This window comes from Lygodium microphyllum, chromosome 28 (genome assembly GCF_053477565.2).
Source record: "Lygodium microphyllum isolate KBCC chromosome 28, Lygodium_microphyllum_v1.1.10, whole genome shotgun sequence".
NCBI classification, from domain to species: Eukaryota; Viridiplantae; Streptophyta; class Polypodiopsida; order Schizaeales; family Lygodiaceae; genus Lygodium; species Lygodium microphyllum.
The window spans coordinates 69,926,307-69,949,112 of NC_141162.1; the positions used below are offsets into that span (position 1 = coordinate 69,926,307).

Genomic DNA, 22,806 nt, shown 5'->3' on the forward strand with positions numbered 1-22,806 from the left:
TGGATGCATTATCAGCTTTTTGCAGAGATAGAGATCTTAAGGTGAGCCTTGGGAAAACTAAAGTTATGGTATTTAACACTTCAGCTGCATGGGTGACAAGAGCTGAGCACCAGTTTACTTTTGATGGAGAGCCAGTGGAGATGGTTAGGCAGTATGTCTATTTGGGGGTCACATTGAAGGGACCATGATTCTCTTGGAGAGAGACATTAGAGGCTCGTTTGGCAGAAGCATATGCAGCCTTAGGTGCATTGGAGAGGCAATGTGCTCACATACAATTTCATGAGCCTCGCACCAAACTATGGCTTTTTAACACCCTGGTTACACCCACACTCCTATATGGGGCAGCTATTTGGGGTCCGAGTCTCTTTCACACGAGGAGACAGCCTTTGGGAGACCAGGATGGACCAAAGAAGAAATACTATGATGGATGGGAGCATATGGAAAGACCACTGGTCATGATGATCTCACGTATGATACGAGCGAAGAGCTCGACCCCACATGAGATTATGAGAGCTGAGTTGGGAGCATCACCCATGGTGGCTGAGGCCTTGGTCCAGGCAGTGACTTTCATACATAGACTATGGGAGCTCCCCCAAGATAGATACCCACGGCTAGCCCTAGCCTCTTCTAGACAACTAGCAGCAGACAGTGACAGACACTGTTGGTATGCTCAGATGAGTACATGGATGAGTCTACATGGACTGCAGATTGACAGACTACCCCCCTTTGACTATAGCCTGGATTGCCCTACACTTGACCTAAGCCGATCAAAGCTAAACCATGTGATCAGAGCAGACATACTAAAGTTAGATACGGAGAAGACCTGGATCCGACCCCCCTCCCCCCATGGCACGAGGATGGCACACTACCAGACCCACTTCCTTCAGGTATCTGAGGATGGTTTCATCACCCGACCCAATTACATGGACACACAGCTGCCTCATGGACTACGCACAGTTATTGGTCAGATCCGCACCTCATCCCACCACCTGAGGATTGAGACAAGCAGATGGGAGGGTATACAAACAGAAGAACACATATGCCCACTATGCGACAGAGAGCCAGAGACAGAGGAACACTACATCTGCCGATGCACTGTATATTATGACATACGAGGTAGATACCACTGTCTGTTTCGAGAGGGTTTTGGACCCTTGAGACGGATCATGCAATTTGAGGATCAGAGATGCTTGGGATTTTTCCTCTTGGAGCTCCAAAGGCGCAGAGCAACAATTCTATGGAGTAGGAGGCCCCCACAGCTCGGCTCACATAGACAGAGAGCAGTCACTGACTTTTTCACTGATACACGATAGAGTATGGCAGATACCACTACTACTACCACACAGCCTACAGGAGTACATCATCATTGGACCTCATCTTCTATAGGTGTCCCTTTGGATAGAGCAATGGCACTTAGCCGGTCTAGGCGCCCACGTCCACCCGGACGAAGGCCTAGACATCCACACCATAGACAAATTAAAGCCATCATTGAGCGCCACAGGAGAGACAGATGCCAAGACGCCTCAGCCATGCAAAGATACACCTCCCTAGAGAACAGACATATCATTGATGGAGAGTTTTCCTTTCTCTACTCTCACTTTCAAATCACTGACATGTTTCCCTTTTATAGGACACTATTTCATTCTTTTTCAGTCTTCTAGGCATGTTTTTCATCTTTTTCTCGTTCCAGATGAGAAACACACCATCATTGTATGTACTGCTTTGGTCTCATAGGCCACATTGGCCTTTTAGAGACGTTAATATACTCTCTCTCTCTCTCTCTCTCTCTCTCTCTCTCTCTCTCTCTCTCTTAATGGATGTTATATTTATAAAGTACTAAACGACAAAAGAGTTACAAAAGTCATGGCAAAGACGCAGAGGAAATTGCCATATGCCAGGGAAGTAAGTCCTCCCGAGGGAGTAAGTCAGAGTGCCAAATGAGATCTATCTACCAATGCAAGAGACCTTTAAGCCTAGCAATATGTCCCTGAACATTAGAGGCTGAATCAAAAAGAAAAGCATTCCAAATGGTCCAATTGTGCCAATAGCCCCAGTATCTAAGAAAGTGAAACAAGATCTTCATATGCGACTGTGCCGATGTGGGGTATTTGGGCCGCACAAAAACCCAATCAAAAGGGCTTAGCGAGAAACCAACCACTACTCGCCAAACCGCTGACAAGAGTGACCAGATTTTCTTAGCGAGATGGCAAGAAATAAATCAATGACAGGCCAATTCCACACTGGTGATGCAAAAGAAACAATTGCCGTTGGAGATTCGATGCTTGGAAAGGGCTGAAGCAAGAGGAAGACAACCAATCATCACCCTCCAAAGAAAGACCTTGCATTTGAAAGGTGTCTTGTTCAACCAGCCCTCCATCACAGTTACCTTCCACCATGACTGAGATTTACCCAATCCCCATACAGTATTAGCTTTAGTAACCAGCCATTGATGATCTTTAATCAGAAGATGATATACCTGGTTAGTTGAGGCCTTTTCCAAATTCAGCCGGCTTGCAAGGTCCCAGTCCTGCCAGGGACATTTCGAAGCAAGGGCAGGAAAGGGTTGTCTGCTCTGGAGCACCATTAAAAGCTATCCCCATAAATCATGGTATCCACGAGGGATCCTGAAAAGCCTCCTGGCTGTACGAAACGATATCAACACATTGCAACTAGCAAGGGTAGCATCTGCAACAACTGAAGTCAAGCCCAAACGTGCCATGCGGTTAAATTTTGGTCTGAGCTCATGTTTGCCTTTCCAAGAAAGTAATCGTGAGGTTGCCAACAATTCCAATTGAAAAGAGTTAGTAGCTAAGCGGTCCTCCGCTGGATGCCAATGCGCCTTCTGGAGAACCAATTTCCAAGAACATGCCAAATGAGCAAGCAAGGATAATGAAGGACTAGAAAACCGAGAGTCTGCATTAAGAACATGCCACCAGGAGCTCCGAATTTGGGTATTACCATGCACAAGCCCGTGATCCTCAAGAAAATAACGGGCTATAAAGACCCACGGGTGATGATCCAAGCACATGGCATGAAAAAGAGACCAACGGAGTGCCAGCATATGAGTTTCGGCATCCAAAATAGCCCCACCACCCATGCGTTTGGGGAGTACATGCATGCGACCAAGAAATCCATGAAATGCCTGCATGCAAGAAGTCCTTCTTCCATAACATGAAACGAATGTATTGAGTAAGAGCATTCAATGTAGTAGTAGTCCAAGGCAGCAATGGCAATAAATATGTGAGTATTGGCAACATAATTGTCTGAGCCACTTTGAGGCGAACATGGAAGGGCCATGCCTGTGACTTCCAATACAGAAATTTAGCTGCCAGTTTCTGTGAAATCCACTCTAGTAGTTGCTTCGGCCGAACATCAACACCCAAAGGGTACCCAAGATGCCTGACAATGGAATCACGGGGAACAACCATTCCTTGCCAGTCCAATGATTGCAAATTTGACTCCGTGCAACTGAGAATGGCTGATTTCAAAGCATTGATATGAAGACCAGAAGCATGACCAAAGAGTATCCAAACATCTAATGCTTTGCGAAGATTGTCCTTGTCCGCACGCAAAATCATAAAGCTGTAATCAGCCAAAGATTGAGTAATGAAGTGCTGTCCAAAAGGAAGAGACAATCCAGCCAACTGAGTAGAAGCTGCCAATGTTTCAATCCAGCCAACTGAGTAGAAGCTGCCAATGTTTCAACATAGACAGCAAAGAAACTTTTGGAAGCAGTTTGATAAGTCCTTCTTTCCATGAGGAAGGCATGAACCCCGTTTCCCAAACCTACTGAAACATAGCTATCAATGGTTTCACCAGTCAGGTAGCAAAAACCTCAAAGAATTCATTGGTGAGAACACACACACACACACACACACACACACATCTCTCTCTCTCTCTCTCTCTCTCTCTCTCAAAATGTACGATCGCGATTCTCCACAAGCTCTGTTTCTATTCATGGTTTTGCTTCTTGTGGCCTGCACATTGATTCAAGAGCTTCTAGAGATTCAAGAGCAATTAGAGTAACCATTGTGCCTCTAGGTTCATCTAGAAGCAGCTAACCATACATATTTCATACTCCCATACCCATTTGCATATGTGTAGGCAACAGATGAAAATGACTATGCAGCTAACTCTAGAAGGAATCACTTGGCAAAGGCAAACATTCTTTTAGGCTGATCTGCTGGACCTGAAGTCACACACTTTGAAACTTGGATGTCCACAATCACCCACTCTAAGGGTTATTTTGATGTATAATTCTACCACATGTTGACCACCTTCCCAAAGGGCTGATCCAGATTTCTTGCATTTTGAGAGGTTTTACCTTTATGGAAACACAGAAAGCTCCTTAAGGTATGTCCAAACTGATTGCAATACTTTTAACCAGGGTCTGATTAAATTTGGAGCTCATGTCACTGGTCAGACAAGTTATGCCCATCCAACCTAACCTAAGGTCCTTGATGTTGGATTGGAAAAACCTAATCCTTAAACTGACCAACATGCTCCCTAACCATCCAATCTATCTATATATAATATAAGGTTGCCCAAAAGGAGGTCCATGCTGGTCATAATACCTGTACACATTGTTACTTCAATTGCAAAACAGAACCTTAATTTTAAAAAAGGCAATTGACATTACAAAAAACCAAAAAAGTTAGCCCTTATTGCGTTGTTTGGCTTCTAAAATTTTAAACACCTGAGCCAAACAACTACAAATCATATTTCCTGCATTACAGAGACATGTTTTACTATTTTAGCAAGTTTGATCAAATTTAGAATCTATCAGGCATGTGAAACCTCCCCAACATAACCTATCCCCAATCTGAAGCCTCTCTCAACTTACTTTGAGCAAAATCTGACTAAATCTGGAGCTCTAAAACTAATTAGTTTTAAGCTGAAGGTTTAAACTGCCAAATGAGCAGTGGCGTGCTTGTATGGTTCTGAGTAACTGTCAGTCTATGTATGTCTATGTTTGCCCCAGACTATGTCCATGATGCCAGAATACACTTGCTTGCTTCAATTACAGAACAGAAAGTGAAGTGCTTAAATTGCGGAACAGAAAAAGAAGAAAGATAATCAGAATCATGGTGAAACTGATTCAAAATATCAAACAAGTACAAAACATGTCTGAAATCTTTGAAAACCAAGGCAAACAAGTACAGGACATATGTCTGGCACATATGAAGAGAGCTCTGAAAACTCAAATTAAACTCCTGATGAAGAAATCCACAACTTCATACACCTTTGAGAGAGGTAAAACAAGATGATCCAGATAAACTACCTCAACAATGGCAATGCAAAACCATTCCACTCAACTTTTCAATTGTTAGCAGTCAATAATAAGAAGTCTATATCTAAATGCCAGACAGCATCTTGGAACTGAGAGTTTCTGCATTCAAATATGGACAAAGAATTTACATTCGCTCCACGCAAAACTGCTTCTGCACACTTCCGGCTTACTATGACTTCCTTCATAGTTCCATGTTCATAAGAATAATCTATATTATGTGGGCCGTCCCCTTGGACTAAAATAATATTCTCTAGAAGAGAATGCTCATAACACCAACATCCAACAAAGTCTTTTTGTCCACAAATTGGAAGGGTGCTTGACAGTACAGGTTTCCCTTCAAAGTTTACACTATGATCATGATTCTTACCTGTAACAATTTAGTTCTATTAAGACTTTTAGAACATGTGTAACACGTAAATTACCTTTGCATTTTGAGGAGATCCCACTAATTAGTAACATTTAGAAATTTTACAACTGTTTGTGTTCAAATCAACATAAACCACTAGTTATTGACAATCAAGGAATGACTTACACAATGTTTGAGAGACTGCATTATTCCAGTTGCTTTTCAAGACTTCACAAAGCTTGCCAAAGACTTGGCCTCTTGTAATTTGGAGAGTGTTTACTCTTATGCATGTGTAGATTGATGGACAGCTGGACAAAAAATTACAAGTGTGAGAAAACTCCAAGACTTTAAATGTGTGTCTTACAAAATGGTGCGTCTGTGAATAGGCACATTATCCATACTAATAACTTCAATGCTTCCAACTGAGTGTAGCCACAGTATACATTAACATGAAACATAGTTAGTTATACATCCTGTCAAAAAGCTCTACAGCATAGAAATGGCTAATGCTCTGATGTATAAGAAGGGCCAGGACTTTTAGTTGGACAACTTGTGCAAATAGCAATAAGTGAACCAGCTTCAACTGATGCTTATATTTACTTTGCAAGCCTTCCTACAATCAATCTTAATTCTCGACTGCCCACATTCATGTTAAAAGTCTCCGTCCCTTTATAACTTACATACAGTCTATGTTTACAACATTAGAATGTCCATTACAAGGATCCTGCTGCAGGTTATAGATTCTTAGAGGCTAGAAGCATTTCAACAGTAACTTTAGAAATGATCAAACTGTAAAGGGGACAATCTGAAAAAAAACTACTTCTCAAACACCAGTAGCTACATGCAGGCACAATACAACAATAGAAGGGTCACTTATGTTGAAGCTCACTGCTTCCATAAGAAAGAAGTATTGCCACAACAGTGCTTAGGAGCATTAATTTACCTGTCTTGTTGTGTACACAGGAACAGCCTGTGTAGATAAGACAAACACCACATCAAGTGCAAAGAAATACTAATCCACATATAACAAACACAATTGTATGACAAAGCACAAGCTGATAAAGAGCACATTTAGGGGCTAGGGTAGCTCAAAGACAATGAACACAGAAGCTGAATGAAGGAATGATGAATAAATATAATGCTCAATGCAGCAAACACACTATGCAAAGTGAATACTCACTCTTGATTCTCTCGTGTCTCCAAGGACCAAGGCAGAAAGTATGAGCTAGAGTGTGTGTTGTACCTTGACCGATCCCGACACAGCAAACAGCCTCTAGAGATGTCCAGCATCAGCGAATGCAGCAGTGTGAGGCTGGATCAGTGTCAGATAGACATCAGAACAATGAGAAAGAGTCTAGTACAGTCGGGTGACAGCTGCTGCAGCAAAACGTAGCTGTAGAGATGATGTGACAGGGTGTATGACCAGGCTGGACAATAAACGAAACAATAGAAGATGATATCAGCACTAGGCAGCAGTAAATCTGTGTCAAACACAAGCTCATACATGATCTGCAGCAATAAATGCAACCAGCTAGCTGATGTAGACAGGCTGAGAACTGTCACCAACAGATGGAGAGGGCTGGACGGCAAGGGCCAAGTGTAAATCAGCAATAGACAGCAGCTTGAACTGAGATATCCTTTGCAAACAGACTATTGAAACATCCCCCTAGGATCCCACCTACATACAAGACTCGATGCAAGCCAAACTCACAATAAAAGCGACTGGACTTCAGACTCACCTCCCAGCCATAGAGCCAAACGTGCTCATCCCCGAGCCTAGGAGCTAGCAGCACTCCAACTCATGACCACATCCCAAGGGTTGGCATCCCATACCACCAACCCACACCATCCCGGTGTAAGGATGCATTGGCTGATGGGCCAAAAGTCCAAGAGTGGTGATAACACAATGAATGTGTACAATAGGGCCTTGAGTCCGATAAATAGAACTCGGCAAGTCACTTCGTAACCACCATGACCAACGCTACAACCTACTAACACCCCCATCTAGATGTCCAAGGGCATAACAAGTGTGGACAGTAAGGATAAGCACCAACAATCTGCAAAACTAGATTAAGACTATCTACTTACAAATGGGTGGGTCCTCCCAAACTAGGGTTTGGCTTATGGGACAAACACTCTCTAGGAACACAATTCTTTTTTAATGAAAGTTTGCTAATTTGAGTTTTGGGGTTATAATAAAAAGCTAATCAGCTTGTAATTCATGTTTTAGCTCAATGTTGTCTCTCAAGACCAAAACTAGAACCAAAAAGAGATTGTAAATATAGCTCACCCAATTTTTATTTAACCCAAGGCATCCCACCCCAAAGCAGTCAAGGCATTGAGCAAAGGGTGCTTGTCAACTACTCAATGACCTACCAAAACTACAGAGGCAGTGGCTATATTACCAAGGGAGTCCAAGTGATCACACCAAAGTGGCCAAGGCATCGAACAAAGGTTGCTCGTCGGCTACCCAATGGCCTACCAAAACCTGCAAAGGCAAATGGAGCCACAATGGACTTTTTTTTAATGGATTATCCTACGTGATTGCCATGGGAGCTACCATGAATATGGTGGATTCAGAGGCGACTACTCTTTAACCGAAAGGAGATAATACATACAAATGCACAGCAGTGCCACTTAGACAATGCCTTTGCAGGGAAATTGTTCGATTGCCCAAGCCCCTTTTATAATCATAGTCATCCTAATGATACAAATGATGATACGATATATATAAATGCATATTTACAAGAACAAAATGCCAATGCATGTGATAATACATAGAGCAATGCAAGATGTCATACTCATGCAAAATCCAATGCAATGGTGCCACTTGGATAATGCCCTCACAAGGGCATTGTTCACTTGATCAAGCACCCTTTTAAACCATAGTCATCCTAATGATTAATAATGTCTCTAAAGCAAAGTGTAATCAAAATCTCATCACCACCAAGATAATAAGGCCACCCCTCTCAAAGTGGAAGGGAAAGCCAAAGAGAACCCCTCTCCCCATCAATCTAAAGTAGAAGGGGAGGAAGCACCCATGTTGATCTAAGGTGGCAAGTACTGTAAGATTGGTCTAGTGACCAACTTAGTCAAGATATCTACAAAGATGATGGCACAAACTCTAGGTGGATGGCACCTGGCTCAACCTACTCTCCAATGAAGTGGTAGCACACATCAATATGCCTCGTCTCCGCAAACTGATGATGGGATTACCATCTAGTGCGATAGCACTTTGGTGGTTGCAAGAGATGGTAGTCAGAGCGATATATGGGAAATGAAGTACTGTCAATAAGCTCCTCAAGTACATAGCCTCAATGGTGCCATTGAAGAGGGAACAATACTCTATCTCAACCATGAAAGCAATCACCATATCTTGCTTCTGGTTGGACCATGAAATGAGTGGGGGTTGTATCCAAAGGAAAAATGTATCCGCTAAGAGATCTCGGATTTCAAGATCTCTTGCCTAGTTGAAATCAGTACAGCCCTGTAAATCCAAACCATGACAGTATGACCATAAGTTAGTCCACATGAATAGGTATACTAAATATATATCAACACACACAAACAAACTATCCAATGTGAAATTTTAGGTGCATTGAAAATACTCACTAAGCAATGACACTGAGTATGCTAAATCTAGCCTATGATAAATCAACCAAATTAATTTCTCTCCAACAAATCTATATGTGTGCTCATCGAAGGGCTACCCATGGGGATCCTTAGAAAGTGTGGCAGTGGGATCAAGAGACATAGCCAAAGGCCATGTCTAATCAATGCAAAACTACTTAACTGACTTAAGTGCATACTTTTGCTATGACATTAAAAAAGCATCCCCAAATCTAACTACCTCCGTCACCAAAAAATAAGACATCTAACCAAGATTAGTCATCTCAATTGTAGTGCTAAGATGGGCCTTACTAGCTGCAACGGTAGCAGAATCTACGCTTGTTATAAATAAGTCATCTACATATACCAAGATATAGCTAGCCCCTCTTAAAGCGGTTTTGACATACAAGTTCATGTCATAAGGAATAGAATGGAAACCATAAGTTCGAAGGAACTCACACAAATTGTTTAATCTTTGTGGTTTGAATTTTGATTAGTCATTTTTAGTATCTACTATCTATCATCTACCTTGTAGCGTTCATGGAAATGGATATGGGAGTTTGTACCTATGTTAGTTGTGGTTCCAAGTCTAAACTCTTGAATCTTCTAACTTAAAGTTGGACCAATGATATGTGAATCTTCTATTTTGGAAAATGAATGATTGACTCTTGACTATCAAGTCAATTTGTGTACAAGACTTCACATGATTGAATAATGAATTCTAGCTTTTACTCATCCTATTGATTAAACTTATCAATGTGATATAAATGACTATGTTTTATTACATTCTTCTTGATTATTTGAATTAAAATTAGGGTAATGTATGATTCAATTCCGAGGTCTAAATCATGAATAAAAATTAGGGCAACATATGATTTAGCCCCAAGGTCTAAATTATACTCCAACCATACTTTCATACTCGTATATGCGTTTAACATATGATTGCGGTATGTAAAAACTATTATACAAGTATCAATGTGAGTTAAATGACTATGTTTTATTACATTCTTCTTGATTATTTGAATAAAAATTAGGGCAATGTATGATTCAATCCCGAGGTCTAAATCATCAATAAAAATTAGGGCAACCTATGATTCAGCCCCAAGGTCTGAATTATACTCCAACCATACTTTCATACCCGTATATGCATTTGACATATGATTGCCATATGTAAAAACTATGGTACAAGCATCAATGTCAGATAAATGCCTGTGTTTTATTACATTCTTCTTGATTATTTGAATAATAATTAGGGCAATGTATGATTCAATAAATCATGAATAAAAATTAGGGCAACCTATGATTCAGTCCCAAGATCTAAATTACTCCAACCATACTTTCATACTTGTATGCATTTGACATATGATTGTGGTATGTAAAGACTATGATACAAGGCCAGATTTAGCATACTCAATGTCATTGCGTAATCAATATTTCAATTCATCTAAAATGTCACACAGAGAACCATGAACACAGAGAGAGAGAGAGAGAGAGAGAGAGACAACCATCGATGAATAAAAGAAATTTGCACTAACTGAAAAGAATGACAAATACAAAAGGAGTGGACTGATCAGTACCAACATGCAACCTGAGGCGTCAGTGAGGGCACTGGATCAAGCTGAAATGATGACAACAGCACCAACAGTGACAGTGACAGAGATGACAACAGCACTGGATCAGGCTGAAATGATGACAACAGCACCGACAGTGACACTGACAGAGATGGAGACAGAGAATATCCAGCCTGCTGTCCACATTGGAGACGAAGGAGATTGCACCAACCAACAGAGCGCCTACCAAAGGAGACAAGAAGATAATCTGCCCCAAATAGAGGCCAACTATAAACAGCTGGAGTCAGCCTAAACTGGCCTATCAGCTGCTCGCTGCTAGCCTGGCCACCTGCATTTAATGCAGTCAGCAGCACTAAAAAATGGGGGGAAATGCTGATGTGGCAGCTGATGCAGAAGTAAACTCCTTGGAGGTTTGGATCTGACAGGGCAGCACTGGCTGGAAACTGACTGACAAACACCCCTAGACCAACCAAAAGAAGAAATACAAACTCTAGAATGAGTTGTCGTCAAAGTACATGACAGACATGCCCTAGCTCTTAATGTCCTCGTCTGACTCAAACTGAGGCTCACAGGAAGGAGATGACAGTACATGACAAACATGACTGCTAACACCCCCTCTCAAATCCTGGATGTGGCTGAAATCTAAAGAAGAGGCAGATCCAAGGGTGACAAAAAGAGTGCCAATGCCAATGAAGTCCGTTGATGTAAACCACTAATGAAGAAGCTCCTCATGATCTTGGGAATCCCCCTTTGAAACACTAGGGTCTAGGAAATCCACAATTGCACCATCCAGATCATCCCCCTCTAAAAGGGATAGGGGCTACCATTGGAGGAGAGGGTGGGAGATGGAAAGGAACTTGTGGAAGAGATGGTGCACAAGCAGGAACGGGTGCAGCAATAGACAAGTGCCTTAGAGGACCTCGCATAGGAGAAGGGGAATGGAGCGTATAGAGCCCGCTCTCTTGCCAACCTGTCACTAAAACAGCTCCTGAGAATCCTCAATAAGCACAGCCTGTTCAATGAAGACAACCTGGGTATGAAGTCTAGTCAAGCCATAAATGGAGAGGAGTGGAAAGCATAAGTCTGGAACATGTAGGACTTTTGAAATGGAGCTAGAGAAACTGTCTAGCAATAATGGCAAAGTGCCAATACCAGTGATACACACCGAACAAATGTCACCAACAATGACAAGACCCTTAGATGGACGAAGATCCTATAGCATATCTCCTTGTGGAGTCATATGACTCAAAGCATACACTCATGGGTAACAGTTGGTGTAGAGATAGAGGAAGGCCCAAATGCCATAGCACCATCCTTCGCTTCCAGATGAAGATGAGGATACTTCTTCCAACACTTCTCCTCAGGATGTGTCCCCTTCCCATGGTGTGGGCATTGAGGCTTCTCTGAATTTGTCAAAGCCTGAAGAATACTCATGTGTCTCCTTCTTGGTCTTAGACTTTGTTTTCTCCTTCTTTTCCCCCCCTCTCGTACTTGCAATAAGATCTTTCATGGAGTTAGATCCACTGGCTACATCTTTCAAAAGCTCATTGTGCTTCAAGACGAGCGGAGCAAGCTCCTCCCATAGAAGAGTCTCACATGTCCTTGATGTAAGAAGACTAATGTAGAAAACATTGTATTTTAGAGATGGCAGCTGATTCAAGAAAATCATGGTTATATCCTCCATAATCCTGCCAAGGGAAGAAAGCTCATCCCTCATATCCTCCAACCTATTGATGTGATCCTTAATGGAAGGAGAGTCATCAATAGAGAGCATCCGTACTTTCTTCTCAAGAGTATTCGCGGGGGGGGGGGGGGGGGGGGGGGGGGGTGGTTTTGGAATTTTTGAGCTAAAACATGCATTTCTTGCTGATTAGCCTCTTAAGCAGCCCCAAAACACACTTAATTAATGAAAATCCCTAAAAAGGAAAGCAGTTCGAGAGAGTTTCAGTGGCCTCCCAAAAACCCTAATTTTTTGGGTACCCTTCCACATCTATAAATAGGCAAGCTGCCCCCATTCAACCTTATTCCGTATGTGTCGGTTTCTCACTCCACGTGCAGATTTCAGCCATCAGCCTCCTCCCACATGGCTGTCCAGCCCTTGAGACTGCTGCCACTCCATCCGTGTTTGCTCCTGCTACTGGCACCTTCATCCATGCTGACATCAGCTGTTGGCGACATCATCATCTGCTGCAATCTGTTCATCCAGTCATGGCCAGCCACATTAGACACTGTTTCAGCCTGCATTTGCACCTGCGCAGCCTAGGCATCAATTGTTCATCATCCTGCGGCAATTTCAGATTTGTGTTTGCTGTCTGGGACAGCTGCCAGCTATCACACACACTCCTACTATTTGTGTTTGCTGATCAGCATCTGCTGTCACTTGCGTTTACAGCATCTACCTCCTCAAACACTCTGACTGGTGGTCACAGACTTGGAATCCGTCTCCGGTGGACGTCACACTCCGACATTGCTTTGCCCTTGAGCACACTGTACACTCTTACATTCATTTACAGCATTCACTCACTTCAAAGTTGTGTTCTCTCTCTCCCTTCTTCTGTTTGTGTTTGAGTTTTAAGTTTTGCGTTTAGGGTATGAGTTTTGCCCTCTATGTCTACATCTGTCTCTTTGTGTTTCTGTCGTGGTCGTACACTCTATGTGTCCTCAGTGCAAACCCTAGCAATTTTTTTCACATGGTATCAGAGCCGATGCTATTATAAAGAGTATCCTGCAGATATTGTGGAGAGCTAGTTTTTGTGTGAGGCACACAATACGACTCATAACCGAATCACAATGTCCCAGACACCTTCTTCTCCGATTCCTATGATGTCCTATCAAGCTTCTCCATCATTGGAGGCCCTGAGAAGGCATTATGAACTCAGTGAGGAGGACGACACTCCACTTTCACCTTCACCTTCTTCTTCTTCTCCTATTCCAGATTTCACTAACATGACAAAGGAGGACTTTGAGGAGCACTATCGCAACAAGTGCGGTGATGTTTACACTCCTACTAGTTTTGCTACCACATCCGCACCAGTTGGTGAGGCTGGTCACCTCTCCAATCATGGAGGACATATGGCATTTGCAACGTCTAGCGATCCATCTTCATCATCTCAGCTAGGTCCAATATCAGGTTTGTACAATCTTTTGTTTTGCATGAATCAAAACCCTCGCTTGTTTCTTCTTTTGAGGTACAGGATCCGGATGGCTTTGTGTATGTGAACTTCAATAGAGGGAGCTCACAAAGCAGACAGAATTCATGTACATCTACAGCTTCTGTTTCATTTGAGCATATCACACATACTTCTCACTTCCCTCGCATCCCATCCTCTTCTATATCACACCTCTCATCATCTTTCCAAAACCTTGGATTACACTCCACATCTGCATCACACACCCTAGGGATTGGATCTTCCATCTCCGCTCCCAACACCTTTTTCTTCTCTACCCCATTCTCTACCTCTTTGCACCATGGTACTTCGTTAGGGGGAATGCCACGCTTTAACATAGTGCTTCTCACCTTTCAGCAAATGAGCACACCCATAACCTTTGGGTTGACTGTGATGGGCATCCCCCTCACTATCCCCAACTTCACATCTCACATGACCACTCAAACGTAGGGATTTCCATCCTCAACTTATGGTGCGTCTTCACACTTTCCTTGGGTTACACCTACATAGGGATTCCCATCTTTTACTCCCCGTGTTCCCATCCCACCTCCTTGGGTTTCTCATGTGGCTACCATACGCATGCCTAGTCAGCCCATCCCTACCTATGGATCCACCTTGCATACTACTCGCATGCTTGGTGGGCACTCTAGGGCCCCTTCCCAAGTGTACTCCACTCTCCCATCCTACCCACACTACACTTTTTCACACTATCCATCTCCGACCATTACCATTACTGTTGCAACGGCCAAGAATGCCTTCAAGAATAAGACACATTTTAATGGGTCAAATTTCACCACTTGGTCTAATTTCATGCAACAAGTGCTTGAGTCTCAGGGTCTTTGGGACCTCGTCATTGGTCTAGAGCCTATGCCGAATCCTCGACTAGCTCACCTTAACTACATCCGTCAATGGAGAGCCCGCAATGCCACAGACAATGTTGAGCTCATGCAAGGATTGCTTCCTGAGTTTCACTCTCACTTGCAGCACTTCCCGCTTGCATCAGAGCGGTGGAGTCACCTTCTCGACCGTTACGTGGCTCATAATCGTACTCAACGTATCAATCTCGACTTTGAGCTTCAAGAGTTCTCTGCTAAGGAAGGGGATGATCTAAAAGTCAAGCTGGCTGAATATAGGCGGTTACTTGCCGAGTTCGCCACTGTTGGCTCTCCAAAGTCAAGATGACGATCAGGTTACATTCTTTTTGAATAAGTTACCCGAAAAGTACTTCAATTTCATTCAACACATCATCTCCCAACCTGGATTGCCAACCTTCTACGAGTTTGAGTGTCAATTCTTGTGTTACGCGAGGCTGCATGATCAAGTCCACAAGAAATTCTCACCCCAGTCTTATTCAGATCAAAGGGGATTGGTTGCCTCTTCTTCGGGAGAGAAAACCACCAATGGCAAGAACTCGCAAGATGCGAAGGTAAGCCAATCAAAGGGTGACTCCTCTTCCTCGGATGGATCCAAAGAACCTAGACCTATCTAGTAGCAACTCCCTAAGAAAAATCGATTTTGCACACATGCCAGAGAGGAAGCCATGTGGACGAGGAGTGTCGCTCCAAGGCCCAAGGTCTTCCACCTAAAAAGCCTCAGTAGACCGCTGCGACTACACAATCTAGTGAGGCTACGCCTTCTGCTTCTGCTTCATCTGCTCCTTCAGCACTTGTTGTTGTTCCTGGACATGTGGCTCAGGTATAGCCTCAGCAGCCCATCTCTTTCACTACCGCTGAGGGACTGGCTGACTAGTCTGCAAGTTCCCATCCCGTTGCACTTCATGCATCCATCTCACCTTCCTCTCCACCTCGTCAGGCATTCCCTTGGCAAAGCCCTGCTACTGGACATATGCGACTGTGGCCACCTTCTTAGACTAGCATGTCTGTAGGTCCTCTCAGATATCCTCAGTCAATCTAGCATTCATTTTTTCCCACTCTTAGAGTCGGGCCCATAGGATTTATTGTCCTTATTAGCTTTTCCATTCTTTTGTCTTCCGCTGCATTTACTCACACACATACACATTCATTGCATTCATTTTGAGTTAGATTTTCTTTCTGTTATGTTTTGCTTTGGAGCATCTCACCACTAACCTCTGTATTTACAGATTCTCATCTCTTTTACATGGTTTTATCTTTCAATGTAGGGCTAACTTGCAGATTGCTTTGGTCCTACCTGGGCTAGAGATATGGCAATGCACACCATTCCTTTCATGGTTTCATCATTCTAGAAGTGCTTGCTTTTCTTCCAGCATGGCGGTTTCCCCTCCCGAGGCGGATCGTACAACATCTCTCTCGATGCTATCATGGCAGTGACTTCTACCTTGCTCTTCTAGCGGGGTGCTTCATCCTTTTCATCTTCTTTTATTCCTTATCATTCTCAGCACCATACGAAGACCAACATCAGGCTCCTCTTCCTTCTTCAGCATCTACATTTTGATTGAGAGGGGTTCCTACCCTTCTTGGTATTCTACAAGCTTCAGCACTTTGTCTACGATATCGGCTTCTTCCCCCTTGTACCTTATCCTTTGCATTGTATGATTTCATTATCTTTGTGAACAATTCCCCCATGAGGGACACTATCCAAGTGGCACCTACCGCATGAGCATTCTTCAGCATGTAGCATACTTTGCATCTCATTGTGCAGAACACCACTTGAGCGGATTCTAAGCTGTTTTCACTGGCAGCTGTTGTTACCACACCACCATCCTTCTTCATCACATGGATACCTCATCACCTATTTTTCCTCATCGGTGACACCTTGAGTGGATAGGTAAGCTTGTATTGTTTTGTGATGTGTTGGGTGTACCCTCCCCTACTCCCGTCTTATGGGGTCCCAAGTAGTTGATTGTTTGGTAGAATTTGCAACCAGCCCTTGCTTGATGCATTGATATTCTTCTACTTCAAGAGCACAAGCTCTCCTCCTAGGCCAGCATAGTTGGGAAGGGGCTTCTAGGAGGCTCTTACACCTATAAATTTCACCTAGCAACAGTCTCCCATCTGAAACAGAGTCATCATCAGCCCCTACCCTGCAAAACACAAGCTTTCTACCCCTTTCCAGTTGTCATCCACCCCATGCCACAAATTAATCGTATTTTCCAAGCATACTTCTTGCTCTCAAAACAGTCCCAAAAAGAAATATTTCATCAAGCAAATTAAAGCTCAAATAAATAGAATATGATCAATGTATAATGAATAAGTATAAGAATCTCCAGACAATCAACCTATGTGATACAATGAAACGCAAGTAAACACAAGTAAGCAGTGGTGAAGAAGCCAGCTGCAAGAGTCATAGCCAATGCAAAAGTTCAAGTAGAAGGCCATTGACATGATAGTAAGGTGTTGTAATGCTCAGCTGTAGAGTGACAGAAGTTTGAGGAGTCGTCAGCATGAGAGCATGACAGCTGAAGAGAGAGTGAGAGAGCAGAGTCAAGTACAATTCGATAAAAGTATACCAACAATGTATTGGTACACAAAGAATAAAATGTATTTATACGTAGGGCACGTAAGGGTGCATTTACATATACAATGTGCCTGTACTATACACGCGGGTTAAATCGGGCCTTTATCCCAACAACCTTCCACTTAAAGGTCCAATGCGAACCTCTAGCTCCCACTAGTTGTATGCAATGCTCATGCTGAGCTTTGCTTAGACTTTTAGTGAGAACATCTACAGAGTTGTCTTGTGTTTTGATCTTGGTCAATGTGATTTGACCATCTTCAAGAATCTGTCTGATGAAGTGATATCACACATCTATATGCTTTGTGCATGAATGATACATGGCATTCTTAGCAAGATACACAACACTCTGGCTATCACATCCCAAAACTACAGTACCCATAGACATACTGAGATCCTCTGCAAGTCTACTAAACCATATAGCTTCCCTAGAAGCTTCAATAGCTGATATGTATTTAGCTTCACTGGTACTAAGTACAACGATGTTCTGTAATCTGGAGCACCAAGAAACAGCCCCACCAGCAACTGTAAAGACATACCCGCTCGTGGACCTACGAGTGTCCAAGTCACCTGCCATGTCTGCATCACAATAACCTTGCAAACTAAGTGCACCCTGCCCATCGCAAATACACTTTCTTTGTGTACCCTTTAGGTATCGAAGAATACACTTGGCAACCTCCCAATGTGTTTTACCAAGATTTGACATAAACCTACTAACAACTCCCACTGCATGAGTAATGTCTGGACGAGTAGCAACCATAGCATACATAAGAGAGCCACAAGTTTATGCATAAGGGACTCCTTTCATAGCATTTGCTTCCACGTCATTTTTTGGGCTGTTGGCTTTCCTAAGCTTAAGATAAGGAGGTAAGGGTATCCCAAAAGGCTTAGCTTCAGCCATGTTAAATCTGTCTAGTACCTTTTCAATGTACTTTTCTTGAGATAAAAACAACAATTTCTGTGTTCCATCTCTGCGAATCCTCATGCCCAAAATATGCTTTGCATTCCCCACATCTTTCATGGAAAAGGCTGATTTCAGCTTATTTTTTAGAGCATCCAAGCTAGTCTTTCTTTTCCCAGCTAGCAACATATCATCTGCATACAAAACAAGTATGATGGGGCTGCCATCTGTATCATTTTTCATGTGCAAGCAATGATTTGCATGGCTGCGTGTAAAATCATGAGATAGCATAAAAGTCTGAAACTTTTTGTACCACTGCCATGGTGCTTGCTTCAGCCCGTACAGGCTGCGTTTTAGCTTACACACCATCTTCTCTTTTCTAGGAACTACAAAGCCCTCCGGCTATTTCATGTAGATTTCCTCATCAATGTCACCACGCAAGAAAGCTGTCTTTACATCCATTTGATACAACTCTAAGTCCAATACAGCAGTGAGAGCAAAAAGCACATGTAGAGTGGTCATCTTCACAACAAGTGAAAAAACCACTTGGAAGCCAATCCCTTCCTTTTGTGCATACCCTTTGGCAACTAGCCTTGCCTTGTACTTGGGTTTCCCATCAATTGTCTTTACTTTGTACACCCATTTGTTTGGAAGTGGCTTCCTTCCCTTGGGCAGAGACACAAGATCCCAAATATCACTTGCATATAGAGATTTAATCTCTTCCTGCATAGCTAGCTCCCACTTACTACTGAACTCACATGACTTGGCCTCTTTGTATGTAAGAGGCTCACCCTCATCTATAAGCATCACATTATGCAAGGGGTCAAACCTATGTGGTTGCCTTTTTACGTGTGTAGACCTGCGTACCCAATTATCAACATTTTCAGAAATTGGGTCTACATCTGGAGGTATATTATTTTCAACATTTATTGGCTGCTATAAGCCATTTTCAACATGCTGTTCATGCTGTACAGCACCTTCATTTTCATTACGAGCATCTGCATTTCCATAATCAGCAAGCCTATCTTGCTGTCCGTGACCTCCTTGTGCTCTTATTTTTTGTCCATCATCATCTGGCTCAAAAATAATCCGTTGATCATCAATTTCACCCTGTGGTACAGCACCATGAGGCTCATTTTCTAAAGTAATAGGTGGCTGCAAACTCTGAAATTTCACCTTTTTCATATCTTCATTAGAGGCTAAAGTATTTTTCAGCAATTTTGCCTCATTAAACACAACATTATGGCTGCGAATAATTTTCTTGGATTAAGGTAACCACACTCTGTAGCCAAATTTACCCTCATCACCATAGCCCATGAAAATGCCTTTGGTGGATTTTTCGTCAAGTTTGTTCCTCAGCTCATCCCTAACATGCACAAAAGCATCACAGCCAAATATGCGTAAATGGTCATGTGAGGTCGATTTGCCAGACCAAACCTCCTCAGGGGTGCCATTATTAAGGACCTGTTTGGAGAGCGTTTGCAAATATGAACCACGGTTTTGAGTGCCTCTCCCCAAAATTCATGAGGGAGATTAGGAGTGGACAACATGCACCGCACTCTTTCACATAAAGTCCTATTATATATTTCAGCCACCCCATTTGAAGAAGCGCTGTTAGGGGTTGTAAGCTCCCTCTTAATACCATGCAAGTCACAAAAGGACTTGAATTCAGTCGATGTGAACTCACCCCCATTATCAATTCTCAAACATTTCAACTTTCTACCTGTCTAAGTGGTCACAAATGCATGAAAAGTTCTAAAAACAGCAAACACTTCACTTTTCTTTTTCAGCAAGTATACCCAAATCTTCTTGGAACAATCATCAATAAAGGAGACAAAATATGCAGCATCACCCAACAATTTCACAGGCATACTACGTACATCAAAATGCACTAAGTCCAAGACATTTGACTTACAAGAGACACCAAAGTAAAAGGAATTTTTTATTTGCTTTCCAAACTGACACTCATTACAAAAATCAAGTTTAGAGCCTTTTCCATCAACCCTCTTCAGAGAGATAAGGACATCAAGTCCTTTTTGGCTCATATAGCCTAATCTCTTATGCCATAACTCCAAGTGCCTGCAAATTTCAGCAACTGCAAGAAACTAGCCATTCAAGGCTTTACAATGCAAACAATACAAAGTGCCTTTCTTGGTTCCTTTTGCAATCAGCATGGAACCTTGTTTCACTTTCCACAAACCACCACCAAATAGTGCGGAGTAGCCATGCAAGTCAAGCTGACCAACCGATAGTAATCTCTTTTTAATGCAAGGCATGTATTTGACATCTTTTAACACAAGCTCTTGACCATTGTCTAAAGACAAGTGTGCAGTGCCAATCCCATCAATGCTGCAAGCATGGTTATTTCCAAGATACACCTTTCCATAGTTGCCTGCATTGAACATAGCAAAACACTCCAAGCAAGAAGTTACATGGAAAGAGGCACCAGAGTCTACAATCCAAGTCTGAGTGACACCATCATCAACTGACAAAAGTGCATCAATCACATTAGCCTTGGTAATCTGCATATCCTGCATGTGACATACAAGGGCATCATAATCAACTGCACATAATACATCAGCCTCTATATCTGAAAGCTCCTCTATGACCACACTAGAGGCCACATTTGCCTTTTCTTTGCCTTTGGCTATCTCAAATGCATGTCTTATCTTCCTTCTTTTTATCTCCTGCATTTTTATCTCTCTTGTTCCTTCTTGTAATACCTACAATCAGGTTTCTTATGGCCCTTCCAACCACAATGATAGCAAGTAATGTCACTCTTTTCCTTTCCTTTGCTCTTGCTCATGTTTCTCTGTCCTGCATTTACATTTTTCTTTTCAGCCCTGCCTCTTACATTATAAGCTGAGTTGTTGCCTTCTCCACTAGACATATGTCTAATTTCTTCATTCAAGATATAACCCCTCACCCCATTATATGAGAGATTGGGATTATTGCTAAGTGAAACCACCAAGGCCTCCCAAGAGTCAGGCAGTGTCATGATCAAAAAGATCGCCCTCAACTTATCATCAAAGTCCAAATTTGCATCTTTGAGCTGATTTAGAATTCCTGTAAATACACTCAAGTGCTCAGCTGCAGGCTTTGACTCATCCAGACACATATTCACCAACTTGCGCATTAAATGCACCTAATTAATAGGTGTGGTGATCTCATAGGTAGTTTTCAGCTTCTCCCATATTGCATAACTTGTATCTAAACCCTTAATGTCTGTCAAGATGTCATCAGTGACACCCCCACAATGATAGCAAGCAATGTCACTCTTTTCCTTTCCTTTGCTCTTGCTCATGTTTCTCTGTCCTGCATTTGCATTTTTCTTTTCAACCCTACCTCTTACATTATAAGCTGAGTTGCTGCCTTCTCCACTAGACATGTCTAATTTCTTCATTCAAGATAGAACCCCTCACCCCATCATATGAGAGATTGGGGTTATTGCTGAGTGAAACCACCAAGGTCTCCCAAGAGTGAGGCAGTGTCACGATCAAAAAGATCGCCCTCAACTTATCATCAAAGTCCAAATTTGCATCTTTGAGCTGATTTAGAATCCCTATAAATGCACTCAAGTGCTCAGCTGCAGGCTTTGACTCATCCAGTCATATATTCACCAACTTGCGCATTAAATACACCTGATTAACAGGTGTGGTGATCTCATAGGTAGTTTTCAGCTACTCCCATATTGCATAACCTGTATCTACACCCTTAATGTCTATCAAGATGCCATCAATAACACCCCCACAATGATAGCAAGTAATGTCACTCTTTTCCTTTCCTTTGCTCTTCCTCCTGTTTCTCTGTCCTGCATTTGCATTTTTCTTTTCAGCCCTGCCTCTTACATTATAAGCTGAGTTGCTGCCTTCGCCACTAGACATATGTCTAATTTCTTCATTCAAGATAGAACCCCTCACCCCATCATATGAGAGATTGGGATTATTGCTGAGTGAAACCACCAAGGTCTCCCAAGAGTCAGGCAGTGTCACCTGGAAATGCACTCAAGTGCTCAGCTGCAAGCTTTGACTTATCCAGTCACATATTCATCAACTTGCGTATTAAATGCACCTGATTAATAGGTGTGGTGATCTCATAGGTAGTTTTCAGCTTCTCCCATATTGCATAACCTGTATCTAAACCCTTAATGTCTATCAAGATCTCATCAATGACACCCATCTTTATATAAGCCATAGTCTTTTTATTTATTCTGGACCAATCTGCATCAGACAAGTGCAGATTTATCTTCCTGCAAAGCATCCTCACAATCCTTTAGAAACAAAATGCCCTGCATGCAATCTTTCCAAAGGTCAAAGCCATGACCATCAAACCGTTTGATTTCCATCAAACTCTTCATGTCTGAACTAGAAGAAGTTGCAGCCATTTTATCACGAACACAAGAGTAAATGCACTAAACTGCAAAAGCACAAGATGAACCAACAAAATACACTGCTGTTCTTTCTCAACCA

The 22,806-nt window shown here is 42.5% G+C and overlaps 1 protein-coding gene across 5 annotated transcripts in view; it reads right to left on the bottom strand.

Annotated features, from left to right (window-relative positions):
* The window catches only part of LOC148011578 (NOL1/NOP2/sun family protein), a 251,201-nt gene that overhangs the window by 225,512 nt on the left and 2,883 nt on the right, over positions 1-22,806 (bottom strand). For 3 of the 5 annotated variants that reach the window (XM_087670922.1, XM_087670920.1, XM_087670921.1), the window contains 2 exons: positions 5,823-5,944; positions 5,419-5,657 (listed from right to left, as the gene is read on the bottom strand). In XM_087670922.1, the coding sequence (XP_087527048.1) occupies positions 5,419-5,657; positions 5,823-5,944 (361 nt within the window). The remainder of the gene's footprint in view (positions 1-5,418; positions 5,658-5,822; positions 5,945-22,806) is intronic. The other 2 variants (XM_087670923.1, XM_087670924.1) reach the window with 1 other exon arrangement.